Here is a 21,228-nt window from a genome sequence, read left to right on the forward strand (position 1 = left end):
AAATTGTTTGTGTCAGAACTTAGATCCACGTGAAATACTCCTGAGCTACTAGGAAAGCAGGCACATCATCTCAGGTCCTGCAAAAATCTGTTTCTTCTTTCAGCTGGGGTGCCAGCAAGTTTGGATACTTGTTTCTCAATAGCAGCTTTTTTAAAAGCCTGAAGGGAAGAGACAATCTTGCACATAGATTATCAAGTAATGCTTGCTGGACACTCATCCACCAAAACTTTCTGAAGAAAAAATTGTCTAAATACAATTTCACTTAAAAAGACAGGTTTTATTCTTAGTTAGAGGTTACATGAGGATGTTGGATTCATTACAAGAATAATTTGGAAATATAAAGCCATGTTCACTGAGAAGTTAAACCCATTCAATATTTCTACTAAAATTCTTGCAATACAGGTAAATATACACAGAAAAAGCCCCCCGTGATTACGTTTTACATGTAATTCTAGAGCCAAAAGAAAAGGAGATCTGATCTGGACTCAAAAAGAGGAAGTGGACACATTTTACCTGGCCTGGCATTGGTGGTACCCTGATTACAATTACGCACAGGGGTTTAAACAGTGAAGCAGATTTCCCTTTGACCAACCAAGAAGGGGAGGACAAGAGAGAGGAGAATTCAAGATGATATATCAAGAAATCATTCTGTGGAATCAAATAAAACCCCTCATCATTCCCAAACAACAACAACAACCGCACCCCTATTGGGCTTGTAAGCTCTTGCATTCAAACCAGATGTGACAGTCTGAATCCCCAGCAAGAACTGAACCTCTTCTCATCAGGCTTTTAAAGAGATTCTCACAAGGCAGCACAAACAGCATCTTCAGAATAAAGGGCAGTAATATTTCCCAGCAGAGTTTAACTGGATCCTGAGGATCACCCGCCTGTATGAGCTGCTTTTCTATTGTCCTTGCAGGGATTTTACCAGACAAAAATCACATGCACTGAAGAGATAAGGAGCTAGGGGCAAAAAAACCCAGAAGAAAACAGAATAATGAAGTTGCAAGAGTCCCTTGCAGCCTTTGGTTTACAATTCTCCAGGCCGGAGGCTGTCAGCGATGTGTTCCCTTCTCCAGGGAGGAATCTGCGAAAGCAAAATCAATGGGAACTATTGTGACACAGAGAAATACAACTCACTGAGGAGTAATTTTCCTCTATTTTGTAACGCTTTCACAGACACATCTCCCAATGCCAACACTGTACTTCATCACAAGACTCCAATCAAACCAATACAAGTGGCAGTAGGAGTGAAAAAGAAGAGAGAGTGGGAATATCATAGAGTGCTCCAGGAGTCTCCGTCTCAACTTTCCTCTAATCCTGATGGTCAACACAGAGCAAAGAGTAGGGTCTAATGGCCTAAAGTCGCCCTGTAAAATCTTTCCAGATTTCTAAAAGGATCAGCTGACATTCAGCAGTGCTCAGAGGTGTACATTGGCATTAGGTACACCCAAGAGAGCAGCTAAACTTGACAGAGGAAATAATTAGGTGGTAGTACCCATGGCTAAGCATGTGTCAGTGGTTCAAAAAAGTGTTTGATAGTAAGTCACTCAAGCTAGGAAAATAAAATTGAAGAAAGGAAATATGCCATTGCTGGTGCAACACATGCTTCCTGAAGCTTCAAAAGGTTTTGGAAATGCTCTAACACATCTCTAGTAGCACAAGCACAAGTGCACTCAGTATTTCACTTAAAGAGAAATGTTAGGAATGATGAATCCTGATCTGCTGGCTCCTAGAAATAAAATTATCAAATCCTGCAGCTGTTTAAATCTCATAGCCTGTTTCTCTTCCCATGAGAATTTTCTGCCTGGTACTCTGAAGAACTACAACACATTCTGTGATCTTCAGCTCAAACTGACTTTAAAAGCACTTTAGCTGCACATGTTCTGGAGTTAGGAATCAGAAGTGTGCTAATAGACTTTTTGCAATAGCAGAAATCAAGTTGTATCAGTAAAAATGCTGAAAAGAAACACATTTTCATTCCCAATGAGGATGGTGAGCTGCTAATTAAATCTGTCTTGACTACTTGGAAGCATGATAATTTCTCGTGTAATGTATGCACTGAGGACAGGCTAATACCAAAAATGTTAAGGGTCTGGGATTTTTGCCAGGAAAATTAAGATGTCAATTAATTGACTTTTATTTTCTGTCTAGTTTTTATTGAAGACCTCCACAAATCCATTTTTTTCACATTTTCATATTTCCCCCCCTTCCCTACAGATGTCATTATTTTCAGTGGCAAACCCCACACTTCTCCCTCCTCTTCTTCCAATTAGCTGTAATTATAACAACATCAGCAGCAAATTAGGTGCCTTGAGGGCAAAAATCTGGGAAGCAGTAGAGTGTGGAAAGGAAGAGGAGATGAGATTGTAATGGAAGTAAGCAGGCACATCCATGTGCTCATCTGGGCACCCTTAGGGCTTTGCAGGTTGAGCTCTGCTTTGCCTGAGCATGCCAAGATGAGGAGGTAACCAGCTGCTCCCACAAGCATCCAGAGCTACTCCTGGAGAGGGAATCAATAGGCTCCATTTGGGCTTCTCCCCATCCCTGGCATCACTGTATACAACATAAAAATTCAGTTCAAGCTGGAGAAACCTATTTGTTGTATCTGATGTTCTGAAGGGATAACTGGGGGCCTTAAATGCACCTGCTGGGAGTTTTTCTGCCAAGGAAAGAGCTGCAGTGGGATTAAATGTGGAAGTGAAAAAGACAAGAAGTGCCAGAAGTTGCAGCATGCAAAAGGGTTCTTGCTCCAAGTAGGCTTTTGAGCAATAAACCTTTTTTCCAGAGAATTTTGCATTAAAAAATCTGAGTCCAGGGAAAATCTCCAAGATCAAGTTCTTTTTTACAACTGTCTTTTCAATTTTGCACAGTTGGATAAGGAAAGAAGTCAACACTGCTTGCCAAATAAAGTGACATTAAGTACATTTGCTGGAAATCTTTCTGCCTTGCTCCTTATAAATTAAACAAATAAACAAACAAACCCCGCAACCGCCCAAAACCCAAAACCCCTCACAAACAAACAAACAAATCCCCAAAAGACTCAACCACCTAAAACCCCAAATCAATCACAAAAACCAAATAGAACCACATAATCAGGAACAAAAAGGTCAGAAACTGACCTCAGGAGTGTGACAGATCACAGAGAGACTTAGAAGCTAAAGTTCCTCCTAAGGCAACACTGCTGGTCCAAAAAGGCAAGGCTGAGAGAATTTAGGCACAATTTAGGACTAAGACTTCCTGCACAGCAAGGTACCTGGGGAGGAACTAGTCCAGAGGTGGGAAAGAAGGGTTATTCCCTTGGAAATATATTGCCAGTGCAGTAAGGAAATACCTCATCATCTCCCTTAATCTCTGTCTTGTATCACCTAAATTTCCACTTAACTTCTCCTTCTTTATTGAGACTTTAAAGGAAACACCTTTGCTTTTTTGGAAGACAAGCTGAACTCTGCTATTACTTATCTGAGGTTCTAAGCAGTTTTTTGAGGGTTGGGGTTTTTATTTCCTCTCATTGTGCCCACCCATCCTTTCCTGTTTTCTGATGAATTTATTCCCAATTTATTAGAAAGGGCTCAAATCCAAAAGTGCCAGATCCAAACCATCACACAACCACGAGAGCTGGATGCAAGATTGTATAAGTGATCCTCTACCAATTACTTAAATACATCTCTGAGTAAAATAACAGTCTGGAGAGCAAATTTTAGAAAATAGCATCAAATAATGTTAATCAAATTTCTGTAGCAAAGGGGTTTTTTGGTTGTTGTTGTTGTTTGTTTGGTTTTTTTGGTGTGTTTGTTTGTTTGTTTGTTTTGTTTTAATTAAAAAAATCTTCAGAGAAAATTCTATATTTCTAGATGCCAGCAAAAAAATGTTTCTTAAACAAAATAGAATGACAAACTGGGCTTAACAAAGGCAGCAGTCCTTTGAGACAGCCTCCTCTTACCATGGAGCAGCTAAGGCAAGTGGTGCCAGTCAGAAGAAAAGTACATGGTTACAGGAAAAGCAGAAAACATGAGATTACAGCTGGTTACAGAAGGACCCGAGTCAAATCCCAAAGTAACCAGTGCAAACACCTTCCTCCCTCACAAGACAGGGAGGAAAACACAATGAAGGTGCAAAACTATACAAAACTACACAAAAAAATTAGGAATTCCTGCTTAGTGACATACACCTTTAAGGTCCCAATCACATTATAAGACTTTCACACATTTCAGTTATCTCTAAATCAGGCTTTTCAAACGGAATATTACCAAAAATATCAGTTTCTCAATTCATTTCACTTGTGTTCATCTCTGAAGTTACAATCTGTGACCTGTGTTTCATACTTATTACTTAAGGAAAAATGCCCAGTGTCAAAGGAAAATTTGTTAAGGGAAATTTAAAGGTTTTCCCTAGAAATAATTATCTACTGCAACAGCATTCCTAGAGGAAACTGTTTCATGCCTAAAAGTTGCTGCACTGCTGATTTGTTTCCTATAATGAAAACCTAGGTCAGCAGAGGGAAGATTGATTGGTCTGTTTCTAATCTACTGAGAAAATAAAGAATGAGGACTGAGAATCAGGAATGCTGCTGCACATACTGGCTCATTTAGACCCACCAGTGTAATTAGCACTTGTACAAAATAGAGCAAAGAAATGGGAACATCAAGAACTTCTGCTCATCACATATTCTTGGAGCTTCTATCTTGGAAACACTTCTCAAAATACTTACAGGCAGATTTTTAATATAGATAATTATATATAATACATAAAGCCAGGCTAATGACTCAGTATTTTGAGAGTGGAGTTTGACTTCTGTGTGATCAATGGATAAATGATCAAAATCATCTGTTTTAGCAGCCAGGGTAAAAAGAATAAGAGCCCAGAAGATGTTAAAGCAGACATCTTACACAGCACTATGATGGGACTATTAGGAAATCATCTTCAAAGGGACTGGAGCAAAAAGGGAAGGGAAAAGTGTCCAAATTTCCTAATCCCTGTCCCGTTGAGAAGGAGGTGTTTGGATATTCTGGTCAAGGAACAGTAATAGAAAGACAGAGCACAGATTTTCAAGAAGCTTTTTTCAGGGAGTGAGAAGTCTAATCACCTAGTCAAGCAGGGTAGAAGAATTTTCTTTCTTCAGATCCCCCAAGTGCACTGCCCTGGACCACAGCTGCAGTTGGTGACTGGACTTGGTTTCATTCCCTGTTATAAACACCCTTCCTGTATCCTCTGGTGCAGTTAATCATTTGGAGTTTGAGTGGGAGGAATGGCAAAATGAATCTCCTGTTCTGTTGTGCAGGCACAGCACTACTTTCCCTGTGACCACATCAGAACCCTCACAAGAGATGCCGTGCAATTATGGGATGCCCATCAGCCATTTTGGTGAGCTACATTCCCACCCTACCCTCTCTTCTGGGCAAGCGTGGATGACAGCAAATAATGGAACAGTTCCCTCTGTAGCCATCTTCTTCTTCCACGTGTAACAAAACAGTTTCTGGACTCAGCAGTCCCTGCCACCCCACATGGGAGGCACCATTGGATGGCAGATTCCCACCCAGAAGAGATTCCTTGTGGTGTCGATCTTTTGAGTGGTCTGAAACAAGTACTTCAAAACACTCAGGAATGATTTGAAATCCAGATACTTATATTAATTACTCCTCCCTGTTTCCAAAAAATAGTTTGTACTGACCGTTTGGCAAGTATTTAACTCTGTTCACTTGCATAGCTCTATTTTAAGACCTGGCACCCTGAACTACTGGAACGGATCAGCAACAGCAATAGGCATTTTGCCTTTAAGATGAAACAACATCCTAAATCCTGCACTTTGTTAGCAAGGCCTCCTAAACCTGCCCCATGCTGGCCACCAGTTTTGGCACATCATTAAATTTGGTCTTCGCTGGAGCAACAGAAGCTCTAAGGAGAATTCTGAGGGTATCTTTTCTTTAGGACTATTACTAGGTGTTTAATGAGGTAAATGTGTGATCCTATAATGTGTAATAGAGACATTTTATGAATTTCAACAAAGCTATAAGATAGATGGTATTACATCAAAAACCTCACCTGTGTTGCACACATACCAGCCTTGATTCTCCAAGGCAAAGCTGTCACATAAGCACTCAACAGATAGACAGGAAAGTTTACTCTACATCCCTCAAAGGCCTCCATTTGAAAAAAAAGCACATTTAATGCATGCTCTGTACAGCTGTTGTCTTACCATTTGCCTTGTGCTGCACATCTGGAGGAAGCTGGTCAGGAACATACCACTGATAGTCTCGCTGCACAGAACAATAAAACATTACTGCAGCAATATGGACTTCACAGGCACTTCAAACAAAAGCACAGTGACATGATAAAAACATAATTGTGCTGTGAAGCTTCTCATGAGCCATACAAAAGCAGTTTACAAAAAAATCTTATATTTAGGTTTGATTCCACTGATCCCAGTCTTCTAGCTTGCTTCCTTTCTTTCCTATGGCATGAGAAAAAAATTGGTGTAAACCTTTATAGATCCCACAATCACAATGAAACATTAAGAGAACCAAAACAGATTTTAAAAGAGCTAAGGAATAAAGTGCAGCAGAAGACACCAGCAGGCATCGCCCTCTACCAAAGAACCCCAGAGAAACCTGGTCCACTTAACAGGTGAAACTCCTCCAGTTTGATTGCATCTGTAACAGCTGTAAAATGCTCCAGTGTGACAGGAATTAACCACGGAATGAAGTTGCCTCCCTTCCTCCCTTCCCTCACAGGTTAGCACTGCTGTTACTATAACATTATTATCAAATAACTTCCTGAAAATACTGTGGGATAAGGAAAATTCCCATCTTTCTTTTAAGAGGAAGTACTGGGAAGGTTGTCCACGCATAGTTTCATCTAGGGAAATCTTGGAAGAAATAGTGCATTATAGTTTATACCACCCACCGTGGTAAATGAGTAGCAAATTACCACTAGAGAAAACAACTTTGGGACCAGCCATTTCAGCTGAAGCTGTGTTAGGCTGTCTGTCTGGAATAAATAGTCCATGCAAGCTTGTCAAATTCTAGGTAATTGCTGCTTCAAATTAGTTACACTGGAAAAATGATTCTTGTTCTGCAGAAATTACTCTGACAAAATCATTGAGTAGTCCCAAAAGGAATCTTGCAGAATCCAATTTGCAGGGAACAAATTTCGTAGACTTCTACAGAAGTTTTGCCTGAATTAAGATGGCAGGATGAAGCTGTAGATAAAGAAGACAGATTTAACTTTTATATTTTGCTGTCATTCATGCTTTTACGGCAGTAATCACTCTCATATACTGTCAGGAAAAAAAAAAGGAGCCTATTGTATTTTAACTTAAATTGTACCAGTCACAGGAATTATTAACTAATTTTGTGATGGTGGGCAAACAAAATGGACTTTGATACAAAGCATTAAGCACAGGTAGTTCTCCACCAATGGCTCAAATTACACTAATTTGCATTGGTTTTTTGAGTTTCTGGTGAATTTTATGTTCTCTGGCTAATTCTTTTTTTTTAATGTATTTAGACCCCACAAACCTGAATCAATTTCAGTGACAAGATGTGTATTTCACATCAGACTAACCAAAATGCTTCTACTAGAGTATAAAAAGGAAAAAAAAGCACAAGAACAGAACAAGAAAGAAAAAGCAAAAGCACAGCCTAAACATGCAGGATTACATATCAGGACACCCATTAAATTCTAACACCTTTCTCCATTGCTAGCAAATTGCTCAGGGAGGTACCCAAAGCTCAGAGCAGCAACTCACACAAGCAAAGAATTGAAAAAAAAGGGTCCGAATGAAACTGGGAATTACAAAGCAACCAGTCAGACTGACACCAGCGCTCCAGCAGGAATGACAAAGTTGTAAACCCAGTGATCCCTCTCAGAATTAGAAACCCAGACGATGAAAGTTCAGGGAGAAGAGCCAAAATAATCTGGGCCAATGTCCAAATTGCAGGGAAAAACATTCTGCAATATTTCCAGCTTTCATAAATAGGCAGATAAGCACACTCCTGAAGCACAGAAATTACTTGTCTGACCACAGCTTTTCCATTGGATTTCTACAGCCTGAAAGCCTAACATGCATTATGCAAAAATTCAGCTATAATTTCTCAAATAATGAGCATTTTCCCATATGTGACAGCTTTATAGACAGAAATGGATACTGTGTATTTAAAATGACTGTCAACATGTTTAAATGCATTCACACTAGATTGGAACAAGCCAGCCCACTTAGATAATCCAAAGCACTTCAAAAACATGTTCTTTGAAGTACTATTTTCCTTGGAATAAATAACTTGCACTCACAGAACCTGCTTCAGTACAAAGCTATTCTTCTTCATGCTGAGGAAGACTCTGTTGTGTTCCATGAAAAAAGGCACATTTCCCATTGTGTTAGCCACACTCACATAGAACTTCCACTTCTGCTGAATTGATTTTTATTATCTTATGTTGAAGGCTCAGAGCAGATCCCTACTTACACAGCTAGAAAGGGCTTTGAATGTGTGTCATGGAAATAAATTAATCTAAGAAACCAGTAAGACTTCAATCAAACAATCTTATTTTTTAAATTTACAAACAAAAGTTTAAAAATCTTATTTCTCTTCTTGGTGCTGTTACAGATAAAGAGTATTTGCAAAAGTAAATTCAATCTTGATCTGGACTAACAACACACTACGAAAGCACAGATTCAGTTGCTGCTCAGGATGGCAGGGTGATGACCTGTGGTCACCATGTTCTGAGAAAATCAACATCCTTGTCACACAGGGGATGGTGGGAGCCTTACCAAGCACTGCTGCTGCTGCTTCTGTGCCCTGCGAGGCACTGTGTGCACTCGAGGGTCTGGATAGTGAAGAACCATCCCACAGCCCCCATAATTGACACATGGAGAGAGGAAGAGTGGAGCTGGGTAACTGGGTCTCTCAGGCTGTACTGGAAGGTCTTTTGTCTGTCAAGAAAATAAGAACAAGAAGAAATGCATTAGCAGTGGAATACAACCAACAGAATGTTCAGGTACAAGTGGGTTGCAATTCTGCTTGTTTAGACCCTTCAGACTACTCATCATTACAAAAATTATTTAAGACAGCTGACTTGTGCCACATCAGAGTCTTGATGCCTTTTATGTGAGGAAAATATTGGTTTCAAAATATGACAAACACATTTCTGTGCACCTTTTATATTCCAAAACAACTCTGTATTTCCATTACATACAGTAGCTTTCAATAGTTTGAAGCAGAACTACATGGATAGTCACTTGCATAACAAGGTAAGTAAATAATTTTGGTATGGGACCAAAATTGTTGGCCTCAGATTTGGGTCTGCCTTTTCTTTGGTCCTGTGCATTCTAGTAGAAACAACAGATATTTGCCTAAGGACAGCGCAAGGAGGGGTAAAAGATGATTAATATTCTGTGACTCTGTGAGTCACAACTAAATAATTTGACTAAAGAAAATCAAACTAATAAATGTTTTATATGCTTGCTCTCATCTTTAAAATCCTCCACAAGCCCTGTTTAATCAAATCCCAAGGTAGGAAGATCTCCAGTGTGAACTTTCGGTGCACTGCAGGGACAGTCAAGCACAATGTCTCTGAAACCTGCTGGAGTGAGGGGCACAGGGCAGCACCTGGCCTCTTCAGCAAGACACCACCACCTCTGATGTATGGCTTGGTTGAGAATAAGACAATCCTGAAGTTTCTGTGTCACAACAGTTTTGGGGAGAACAATAAATCACCACTGACCATTTCGGTAATTGGCTGTTCTTTTAAAGTATTGCACAATTTTGTCAAGACAGGAAACCTCAGACTTTCATCATTCTTAAATGGGGATTGAGAAAGCTCAGAGTTTTGCATGCCATGGTTTTACTATGGCTTCCTACTGACACTGCTTTGAAGAGATAAAAAGGATGTTGCAATAAAAAATTATTGCAGGGGATGCTCAGCTAATTTGTATGGAGACCATTTTTTTCCTCAGTGATATTAACATCACTCTGTAATTCAGTTGCAGAGGGCAGGATTAACTACAGAAGCTCTTTATTTCAAAAGTTGGTTTGATCTTACAACTCTTGTATCAAGTGCCAGTGAAACAAAGTCCTCTGGATTTGTTGTTGTTGTTGTTGTTGTATCCACCCTCCTCCTCCTCCATTTTCAGATGTGTTTAAAAAGTTTTTGCAATAAATACTCCCTTCATTTACTTATTTTGCAAGTCTTCTCTAATCATTTCTCATCTTCTTACTGCATTGCTTCAGAATGATTTCATCCCAGGTGGTGACCTCATATAAAATCCAATGTCAATTAATGCAAGCCAGAAAGCCTTGAGTTGTGTGGAAAGTGAGGAAAAAAAAAAATAAAATACACATGTGCTGGCAATGGGAACTTTCTTTTGACTCATACCTGAGAGCTGAGTTTACTCAGTTGAGATTGTAATCTCTCATTAACTTTCTGCAATGCTTCTTTCTCCTCATTAAGCCTCTCTCGGTCAGATCGCTCCTTTCTGAAGTCGTCCTCATATATTTGGACCTGCAATCATCATGAATGGTGTGTGAACGTCAGCAGAGCCACTTTGTGGTTTGGTTGCTTTCAAAACACTGCCCAAGAAGAAGGGTGAATTCCAAGGGGAATCTTGCTCAGTACAATCCTTCAAACAAAAGTTTCCCTGGTCTTTTCTTGTGACCAATACAAAGTGACAAGAAATGGCCATTCTCGAGTGCACATATCAATTGAAATGGTCCCCAGTGCCAGTTTTTGTACAACCTTGCAATTCAAAAAGCTGACTGGCAAACATGAGCTTCAAGTATTATAAACAAGTTAGCAAATATTAATATCAATCTTTTTAAGAGATTAGCCGTAGTAGGGCAAACAATTACCAACATTTTTCCAGTTTTCTCTTCAGTTATGGGCACTGTCAACTCCCTCCTGTATCTCAGGCGCAAGGAGTTAGAGAAGAACTTCTCCACCCCAGTGTAGAGATAGAGGGGAGTGTAATGTACACAATTCCAAATTGAATGTAATTTACACAATTCCCAGTTGAAATACAGATGTTTGACCTTGTTCCCAGAAAATAAGCTGCCTTGCAAATGCTGAAGGATGCAGTGGCTTAGTTATTTTTTATGTGGTCAGGAATCACAGAGCTTCATCCCATTAAAAAATATCTGACCACCCAGGCACAGGCAGTGAGCACACAGATTCAGAAACAAAACACAAATCCATAAATTATTTGGTGTTAAGATGACTGCCTTAATTTTTCAGCTAATGGGCAGGTGAGAAGATGGAGGTTGGTGGCACTTCACTGACAAATAACAGCAAAGGCATGTTTGGGTGGGAACCGAACTAGAACTTTCAGAAGCCCTTTCGTGTCCTCTTTGTTGCTCACTAAAGCCTGCTGACAGTCTCTTCCCAAAAAACTTTCTTGCTGTGGCTCATGCCCTGCCCATCGGACAGATCTAGTTTTCTTTTTGCTGGAAGCACTGCTATGACTTTGCAGAAGGACTAGAAAAATGTTAATATATCAGGGGAAGAAAAAGGTCAACACAGGGCTCTATAAATTCTTTTCCTGACCCTCTGAAGCAGAGACAAAGCTGTCACTTGTAGAAATCCCTGCATCCCTTGCCCATCTAATTTATTACATCTTCTCTCCCAATTCCCTCTCTGCTGTCCCACCTCCTTCCCACTCCCTAGCTGTACAGCTCCTTACTGGAGCTGCAAGGGAACTTATTTGGCACAGTTTTTCCATTTATTCTCCTGCCCTGAGAAAGAGGGGACACCTCCCAAGGAATGAATGCCTTCAAATCCGCTGCCGTGACCAGGGATGGGCTGATGACAGCCAAGCTGTCTGTCACGTCACTCCTTGTCCCAAGAGCCCCTCCTCCATCCAGTTACAGCCTTCTGCTCCATTTTGTGTAGAAGGAAGTCTGGACTCATTGTACTGATTTATACATTCATAAAATGGATACCCCATGAGAATTTTGGAAAAAAAGGGTTTACTCTATTTTATTGTGTAGAGCGAAATAACTCATTACAGTACAATCAAGTGCAGGATTTTGTTCTCCAGCATGTGGCAAGCATTACATTAGAAAGAAAAATGGGGCTCTGCTGTCAAACGTGACAGAAACAAGTATTTTACTTCCATTGAATAAAATTCCCATTCTGATCACATCCATTTGTGTGTCAATAACGTTAACCCTGACACTATCCAGGACAACAGACCTGAAGTGTTAAAATTATCTGAAAACTATATTGTTTTTAAAGTGATTTTTCATAAATAAAGAAAGACAGTGCACAAGGCACTTGAGTTGCTCAGAACAAAGATGAAAAAATAAATAAATACATGTCTATTATGCTTGGGATGGAGGTTATGGATGCAAATGGTTTGCCTCACACTCAGAAAACTGCAATGCCAGTGCTTTCCAAGACTGAGATCCTTGAATATTTCACTACACTGGCAATTTCTAAGATAAAAGGAGCAAAAGACAAAGTCATGAACTCATGAAATCAGTAACTCATGAAATTTAGCATTCCCTCTGGATGACATTCAGTCCCTAGCAGAGAGCTGGCAGGACACCCCCAGGAGTCAGGAGAGGCATTTTGCTGTTTTGAGTCCTCACAAGTCCTTGTTCCAGTCCTTTGTCAGGACTCAGTTTCACTTTGTGGACACTGCTGTGATGACAGCATCTGGGGAAACATCATTCCAAAGGGCTGTGGCTAAACTGGCTCTTCCTTTCAAAAGGTTTACACAGCAAGTCTTCCAGCCACAATCCCTGGCAGAGAAGGCAAAATTATGCTGTGTGAAATATATCCAGGCTCACTTGAGCTGTTCTTACCTGCTGTTTAAGAACTTCAAGTTGGGTTCTCATCTCGTCAATACTGTTCCTGTCACCCTTCCCTGGAGGAGTCACTACAACAGGCAGGTGCTGCTTTTTCAACACATCCAGAAGGGCCTACAACATCAAACAGCAAAATTACTAAATAGAGATTCACAACACGAAAAAGAAAAAAAAATCCTTTAAATTTATTAGAAAGAGGTTTCCCCTTCATTTGTAGTTGCTTCATTATATACACTGGATAATAAAGCCACTTTACTACAGTAAAGTCTAACTGAAACAGGGTTTTTTGCGCTAGAGATTCCTCCACGTGGAACAAAGTAAACCCTCCCGTTTGAGAGGAAGTTGTGTCGTCTCGCTAGCTTGTCACTAGAGGGAGTTACGGATACACACAACACCGGTACCACTCTTCACTCTGTTTTACATTGAAATTCTGCCATAGCCCTTTGCAGACTTTGAGGATTTGTAACAGCACTACACAGCTCTTCCTTGGACTGGAATAATCTTTAAATCACTCCTACATCTCTCTGTCTATAACCACACATTATAATTACCTATTTTTTTCTCTACTTTTGCACAAATACCATTCGGTACTTCTCAAATTCGTTCAAATAAGATATGAATCCCTAACTTCACCCCTTTTAGAAGTTGAATTCATGCCGATGAGCCTCAGCTCTCCATTGCTGCCCATACTCCCTGTGGGAAGGATGGAGGATATTTGGAGGAGGAAGAGGCAAACGAGGAAGAAGTGGCCAAGCAGGAGAATCAGTATCCAAAGTAATCCAAGGACTGGTATTAATTATCCAAGGCCCAATGAACACTAAGAACTTTCTATGGAAGGCACAGAAAAGGAAGACTTTTTATCTGATGACCTCCTGTTCCTACGAATTTTGCAGAAGTGAAACTGATATAATAGTAGCAAAGCTTGTGTTCCACAGCTGTACATAAAGAAGGTTGAACTTAAACTGGCAGGGTGAAAATATCATTACCCTGATTACAGATTAACCCTTCTTCCACCCTTTTGAACCCCTCTTTGAGAGAATTCTACAACTCAGAATAACGAAGGGAAAAAGAAAAAAAGGAAAAATCCAGAAAATTAAATGTTCAAGAGGTTAGTTGTAAGGTGAAGATTATTTTTAAACTGCATTTGGAAACAATACTGTGATACCCTGCTTTATCCATTCACATAAAAAGAAGAAAAAGTTGTTTGCTTTCAGAGAATTTGTAATAAGTTCAAGTGGCTGAACCTGAAAAAGCAAGGGACTAAAGGTAGGAGGGCACAGAGGGTCTCTTCCTGTCTTATGTGTATTCATGACATGAGATTTGAGGGATGCACAGAAAATCAGTAAACTGCTGTTGAGAAAGTGTATATGAAATTGATTCTTTATTTAAAAGGATGGTCTATATACCCATCTAACTTATTACAGCCACATCATAAGACAGTAAAATATAACATTTAAATAAGTTGTTTAAAGAACAAGGCCTTGAATTAAAGTTAGGCTGGAGCTTTGAGCAAGTCCTGTCAATGCATTTCAAAAAGAGCTAGAGATCATGGGTTCTGTCAGATTTTTTCTTGTGGTAGCCTTATGTTTTTCGACTTGACTTCTGTACATCATGGTCTTTAGCTTATTAAAGCATTTATTAAAGTTACACAGCAATGGTTACTGCAGTGCATTTCCTCAGGAAGTGTTTGTGGTTCACCATGAAATATAAAATTGTTAGAAAACACCCACTGCTTTATGTGATCTTTTGATTAAACAAAATTACATTTATTACTTTCCCTCAGTTTAAAAAAAATCCCATTTAGCTATTTAATTAGTATTTCCTCAGTCAGACATATATACATATAATATAATAGGTATGAATATTTGTGTGTATGGATATAAACAGTAAGACAGGACTATGTCTTGTGAAGAAAAGCCACAATTCTCAAACACAGAATACATGTACAACAACAGTTTTTAAACTGTGTGACCTTTCTTTTCAACCATAGTCTTTCTATGCACCATAGGAGCATACAGAAGCATTTTTGTGCCATTTCCCTTTTGCTCTGAGGAAGGAGGATGTAGGAAGGGCTTAGCCATGGTGTGTAGAAAGGTTTTATAGGAGAAGCCAAATGCTCTCTGAATTTTTCTCCTTGCAATGCAACCCTACTACCTGCCAACAGCAGCATGCATAGGTCTGAGCTGAAGTGAGGTCTTGTGTGTTTCCCCAGCTCCCAAATGGTGATCATGTGTTTGCCACCAGGTTGTTCACCCAGGATTGAAAAGATTGTATCTGGTAGGTCACTGACAACAGAGATCTGAGAATTAGAGGAATCAGTAGCTCACTCCTGTTCCTACCTTGTTGAGACGACTTATTTCACTCTCATAGTATTCTTTCTTTCTGGTCATTGAGGCGTTCTTCTGCTTCAGGAGCCTGTTCTCTTCCTTCATTTCATGGAGAGCTTCACTAAGGACCTCTGTATCTTTCTGGGATGCAAAAATACAGAGAGATGCTGCAGAAATGCAGATGGAAACATTTTTCAAGAACAATTTTCACGATACTCTTCTGTCTGACAGATGTGCTGCATTTTTGTTGTCCCAAATGTAGTTGGGAAGGGAGGCAACAGGAAGGCAGATCATTAGTACACCAAGACATGATAAAGTCAGAGAAATTGTTTTGACCACTCACCATATGATGAGACAGAGACAACATACCAGACTAAATCCCTGCTCTCTGCAGATGCACGAAGGCATGGGAATGCTGGCAAGTCAAGCGAATCAAAATCTTATCCACAGTTACTCCAGACTCTCTTATGTACTCAGACAATAAGACCAGGGCTGAATGCTGGTGGAGTCCCAGCCATTCCCAATGCCATAAAACATTGAAGAAAAAACCACACACACAAAAAAATATTTAAAATATTTAAAATATTTTCTGCAGCTGCTTTATGTGAATAAAAAAGTGAGATCCAACAATCACAGGCACAGCACAACACAGGAATGGGTTTTTTTTCTGTGTAAAAGGCACATCTCTGTGCAGCCAGTCACATTTGGGCTCATCAGAAGTTCATCACTGTGTGCTAACTGAGCCAGTGAAAAACACCCCTGAGTAATTGTTGCTCACACATGAGGAAGCTTAACTCTGCTCTAAGTTAGCTGGGACATTTCATTTTCTCCAAAAACTAGGCAAGATTAGCAGGGTATCTCAGCAATAAGTATAGGAACTCATTGTATGCTTATACTAGCTTGAGCTAGCTCAAGCTGACAAGCCCTTACTGGCTGAGTGTGTAACTCGAAAGAAATTGCAGATATAAGACCAAAGTTCCACGCTGGTTAACCTGTCCCCATAAAAAGTTTTGGACTGTATTGTCATTCAGTTCATCAGTCATGTATGTAGTAAAAAAATCTGAGAGACTGTACTACTCATCCTTGTTTTTATAAAATGGTAGCTATTTTCCCAGGTATCATACATTAAAAGGCAGGCAGTAACATGAGCAGAAATATGGACTGTCTCACATTGAATCAACACTAGAGCAATACAGGCAGTGATTCAGCAAGTACATAACATAGTTTGTCTTAAAACATGTAAATTGTGCTATGTATTTGCAATCAAGTATGTGCTTAGCTAGGCCTAACTGATAAGCAAGTAAGATGAATGTTCTGCTTATGCAGATGTAAGCTAACAGGGTTACATTTCTTTTCCTACAGCAGCTAACTCATATTATCAAAGCCTGGAAGTGATACAATTGCCACTTGTTTCAGGTTACCACGTGAATAGAGAAGGCCAACTACAGCCATCATCACCATCCAGAAGCTATCACTAGAGGTCATGAAGTACATGATACCATGAAGCAGAATGAGAACAGGAAGCACTACTCTGTGGGGTTTCTAAAATGGAGCACAAAGTTTTGTGGAGGTACCCATCATTCAGGCTGGTGATTTTACTGAGGTGGGAATCCAGCTCAGGGGTCTAAATTTAGATGCCAAAGCCCACCACAAGCACCAGTGCGCAAGAAATCCTGAGAGAGCATCCCAACCACTCTGAAGGTGAGGTGAACACCATTTCAGAGCAGCAGATCAGCCCAGACACTTCCAGCCCTGACAACTGCACTGACAGTGTCACTAATATTGGCAGGGAGCTGAGATAGCTAGCACATGTATGAGAGCCTGTGCTGTCAATACCAAAACCTGAGCGACTGGAGCTCCATTCACTCCTCAAGTATTTCTTGCCAAGCACTTTGTGTAACAGTTCTACTGATGTTCCTCTTCCATTTGAAATAATGGCAGCATTTTCCTTCACAAATAAATTCACCCTGAACAGAACTGTGAGGAGGGAAAACTGTGCAGTGTAGATATCAACTTGCTCTTTACTCGCCCCCCAACACAAATGCTATGCTATCTGCCAGTCATATTGAAATGACTTTCTCTATACACAGTTCTGTGCTGAGGCAGCTCAGCAGTTACTGCCTTTCGTAGGATATTGAAGAGCCATGATCTCACCTCTGGGCTGTGCACAACCCATGCTCTGCCTCACACAAGGGGAGAAAGATGAAAGGCAGGAGAGAGCTCACCGCAGAGCACAAAATGCATGCCACACAGCACCCTCCTACCTTTTCCTGCAGCAGCCTCTCTCTGTCCAGCGCTCGCTGTCTCTCCTCCTCTGGATGCTGCCTCTGCCTCTCCTGCTCCAGCTCACTCACTCTCCTCTCTGACACGACCAGCTTTGCCTTCATCTCTGTCAGCTGAAAAGCAAGTGACAGACCATGCTGGGCTCACCGGGGATTCTGAAAGGCACAGCACCTTCAGGGTGTTGAGCCAGAGGCATAAAACAGTTCCAGATTAAATGAGGAAGAGCCATCTTCTCTTTGGCAGAAGAAGAAAATGAATGATTCAGATCTCAGTGCAGCTTTCAGGAAAATATTAGAGAGAAAAATTTCCTGATAAGCACATTAAGTCATTCTATAAACTTCCTTTTCATAGCAGGAAGCAGTAGATGAGATGTGTCAGTCAGTGAACCAACTTGGATTCTGGAATGCCAGACAAAATTGTAAGCTCTGAACTCCATTAGGCAGCTATGATAATGTCTGCAGCAATGATGCCACACAGCCATAAGCAAGGAATAAAAGCTATGTCAATTGGATCTTGAGTGGAAAAAAACAAAACAAAACAAAAAACCAAACAGAAATCAAGATATTTATTTAGAATTCATTTTGAAAGTCTCTGTTCAAAGAGGGCAACTTTCATGGAGGATTTACCAGAGAGATCCCAGGCTTCACAAGAGATTGGACAAGAACCAGCATATGTGTGATGATGTGTATCAGGGGCTGGGCATACCAGGCTGATTTTCAGTTAACTGTGCTCTCAGTTATGTGCAATTTTTACTACAGTGTGGAAGGCATGAAGATCTCTGCTGTCTACACTGTCCACACTGGTTCCTATTATTTTAGGCACACCCTGTTTCTCTGGTTAGTTTGTCCTACTGAAGATTGAACACGTTGGCTTCACTTTTATATGATGAAGCTTTTTCAATTTATGAGCTCAAGACAAAGTAAGATATTTACCATGGCTATGGCTGGCTGACATTTAAACACAGGCTTAACTGTCAGCAGGTGGCACACGTATTGCAACAGAAGTTGTCAGCATCCTTACCTGCTTTTCATAAAGCTGTTTCATACTTCTAAATTGATGATCCCATTGCTTGTTCACCTCCAGAAGCTGTAATTACCAGGAAGGCACAGTAAATTACTCTTACTTAAACATTTTCAGTAAATCAAAAACAGACTGGCATTTTAATCCACTGTCAGTGAGTGTTCCCAGCCTCCTCATCATCTGGACAGATCATTTATTTCAGAAGAAGCAACTTTAAGGTTTGGCAAGCCTTGCAGCCCATCTGCCAGTGCTTTAGTATTTCGGTTAAAGCACATGAACATTCAGGAAGCAACACTGAGGAAACATGCAAATACATGATAAGCTACAGGTGGATCCTTTGCAACCTTGCAGAAATCCCAAGCTGCAATTCCTAAACGGCCAAGGACTTTCCTGCTGCTTTGCTACAAGTTCCATGAATATATTTCCAATTAGAAGGTCTTTGACTTCAAACAAATGAATGGAAGACTCCTACTGACTGGGATATTACTGGGTGCAAACCCTTATTTTCCTTGGCCTATAGCAATAACGGTCATTAATAAGATTTTCCCTTTGACATAAATAAACCTCTGCTCTTCCAGATTCATGGGCATGGTACAATCAGTCATCATGTGGTCAAGGGTATGTTTAGGATTACCTCTCGTCTCTGTCTTTCCAGTGTGAGGATCTGTTGCTCCAGAGAACTGGATGATAAAAGCTTCTTTTTGCTCAGTAATGTGTGCCTTGACTGGGGAAAAGGAATGTTCAAAAATTAAAGCTTCTGGCCTGTTCTCTTCAAGATGCTCATGTAAAGCTCCCATCCACCCTGACAGGTGCACTTAAAGAAACTGAAACAAACATTTTCTTACACCAGATTTGTATCTAAATACCTTCATACCTGCTGACAGGTTTCTGTCAAGTTTCCTCCTGATTCTGGAGCGTATATCTGCTGTAAACCCACTCAGGCTGTGTTTTAATTGAAGCATTATGCAAATAGCCACTGAAATAACTAAAATTGTATCTATTTGTACCATCTGAGACACAGAACACAAAATAGGATTTTAATTATCTGGCAGATGACAATACAAACAAGTAGTGCAAGCCACAAAAGTTGAGCATGACTTGGAGTGGGTGTAAGTAATTCCCCTCATTTACAAGAACTAGAATAATTAGTAGGATTGCCTCTGGTGAGTGCTTGCAGGCCCAAGGTGATAAACTTTAGCACAATGAGAGCAAAACAAGCAATACAAAGAAAACAAATAGGCCATTTGGAGAAATTTAGAAGATCAATCTCTAACTGTTCCATTTTTTTTTAAAGTGTGGAGTTTCACCCATGCAGGACAGCAGCAGCTAGACCCTCATTTTTATAATGGCAGTGTTGTGTATCACAATTTCCAAAAAGTTTCTATGAATTATCATGAAAACAAACATGTGATCTATGAGAGAGAGAAAGAGCTGTACTGGAAGAAAAGAGACAGCCTTATAAAAGTAGAACATACTCTGTCCAGATACATGCTCAGAGATTTTTGCTTCCCTCCCTAAATTCTCAACCAATATATGAAAAACAAGAATAATAATGTGAGCATTTCTGAGGTCTGGAACAAATTTTCTGTAGATAGAGAATTTAATGCTGAAAGCCAGTGAAGATCAAAGGACAGTTTTGCTGTGTCTTTTCAAAGGCAAAAATCCCACCCATATATTTGCCCCACGGCCAGTCCTGCTGAACTCTGATGTGGAGCCCTTAACTTCCAAGCCAGAAAACACTTAATCCCTCTTCTTGTAGTTCACAGATATGTTTAATTTGGAGTATCTGAAGCAATACCTGGCAGCTAATGGAGTTATTCCCATGCTGAATTTCTTTCAGCATCTGGGCCTTAGGAATATATTGAAGAGCATGTTTAAGAATAGTAATAAAGTGAATAAGATAACTCACAAATCTAACAACTACACATACACTTGGCACCAACTAGCCCAAATACTGCTCACGGAAGTTGTAGGGTCATTCAAATGAACCACTTTTCACCCTTTGTGCAGCTTCTGAAGGGCAAAAAAAAAACCCATTAGGAAAGGGCTTCTTTCTAAGAATGCCATCAGCAAAAATATTTTGAACATTTCTTTCCACTCTTACACATTTCAAATCACTCAGAAAAATCTATTAGAACACAAAGATCAGCCCACAATTGTCAATCTACAAAGCGACCTGCACCAGCTCCTGTTAATCAGAGAACAGCCAAGACAGCCACTTACTTCCAATGGTTCTGCTGGAGCTTCCATGTCACTCCCACCTGCCCAGGTGCATCCAAGCCGACCTGGAATGTTTCCTTCGCTGTGGGTCTTTGGAGGAAGAAGAGCAATGAAACAGAGATTTTATGTTGGGTAAAGGAGCAGGAGAACTGCTTTCAGACCCAGAAGATCCAGGAGGGCTGCCTGTGGAAGCACCCAAAGCTCAGAAATAAGTGGTGGAATTCTGATTTTAACCTTTTTCTCCTTCCTGGCTGGGGCTTCCCAGAATGGATGAAGCACAATGCCTATGACTAATGTGCCAGGCAAGGCAACTCTCCACTTTGTGTGCATGGAAATCACAATTGTCTGGCCAGTTCCCCGCAGAGAGGAAGTTGCATGTGTAAGGGAAGGAAGGGTATTTGCTTTTTCAGTAAATAAGAGGACAGGCTTTTCTATCCATGCTTCCTGTTATAAAAAAAGCCTAAAATAATTACACCAATTATTGACCCTAAGAGTGAACGATCAGAACAGAAAAATGAGTGAGTCATGCTTCTAAAGGTGCAGTAACAAAGTCTGTTAACAGCTACAGGGAAGAGCAC

General features: G+C 40.3%; 1 protein-coding gene across 1 annotated transcript in view; it reads right to left on the minus strand.

Moving 5' to 3' along the window:
• Positions 1 to 277: 277 nt before the first annotated feature.
• The window catches only part of TNIP3 (TNFAIP3 interacting protein 3), a 34,480-nt gene continuing 13,529 nt past the window's right edge, over positions 278 to 21,228 (minus strand). The window contains exons 4-13 of the mRNA XM_063415461.1: positions 20,654 to 20,740; positions 19,065 to 19,154; positions 18,431 to 18,496; positions 17,392 to 17,523; positions 15,140 to 15,268; positions 12,798 to 12,914; positions 10,372 to 10,497; positions 8,768 to 8,929; positions 6,197 to 6,257; positions 278 to 1,087 (exon numbers count right to left, since the gene is read on the minus strand). Of these exons, the coding sequence (XP_063271531.1) occupies positions 1,056 to 1,087; positions 6,197 to 6,257; positions 8,768 to 8,929; positions 10,372 to 10,497; positions 12,798 to 12,914; positions 15,140 to 15,268; positions 17,392 to 17,523; positions 18,431 to 18,496; positions 19,065 to 19,154; positions 20,654 to 20,740 (1,002 nt within the window). The 3' untranslated portion in view covers positions 278 to 1,055. The remainder of the gene's footprint in view (positions 1,088 to 6,196; positions 6,258 to 8,767; positions 8,930 to 10,371; positions 10,498 to 12,797; positions 12,915 to 15,139; positions 15,269 to 17,391; positions 17,524 to 18,430; positions 18,497 to 19,064; positions 19,155 to 20,653; positions 20,741 to 21,228) is intronic.

The sequence above is a fragment of the Prinia subflava genome, chromosome 18, assembly GCF_021018805.1.
Source record: "Prinia subflava isolate CZ2003 ecotype Zambia chromosome 18, Cam_Psub_1.2, whole genome shotgun sequence".
Classification (NCBI taxonomy): domain Eukaryota; kingdom Metazoa; phylum Chordata; class Aves; order Passeriformes; family Cisticolidae; genus Prinia; species Prinia subflava.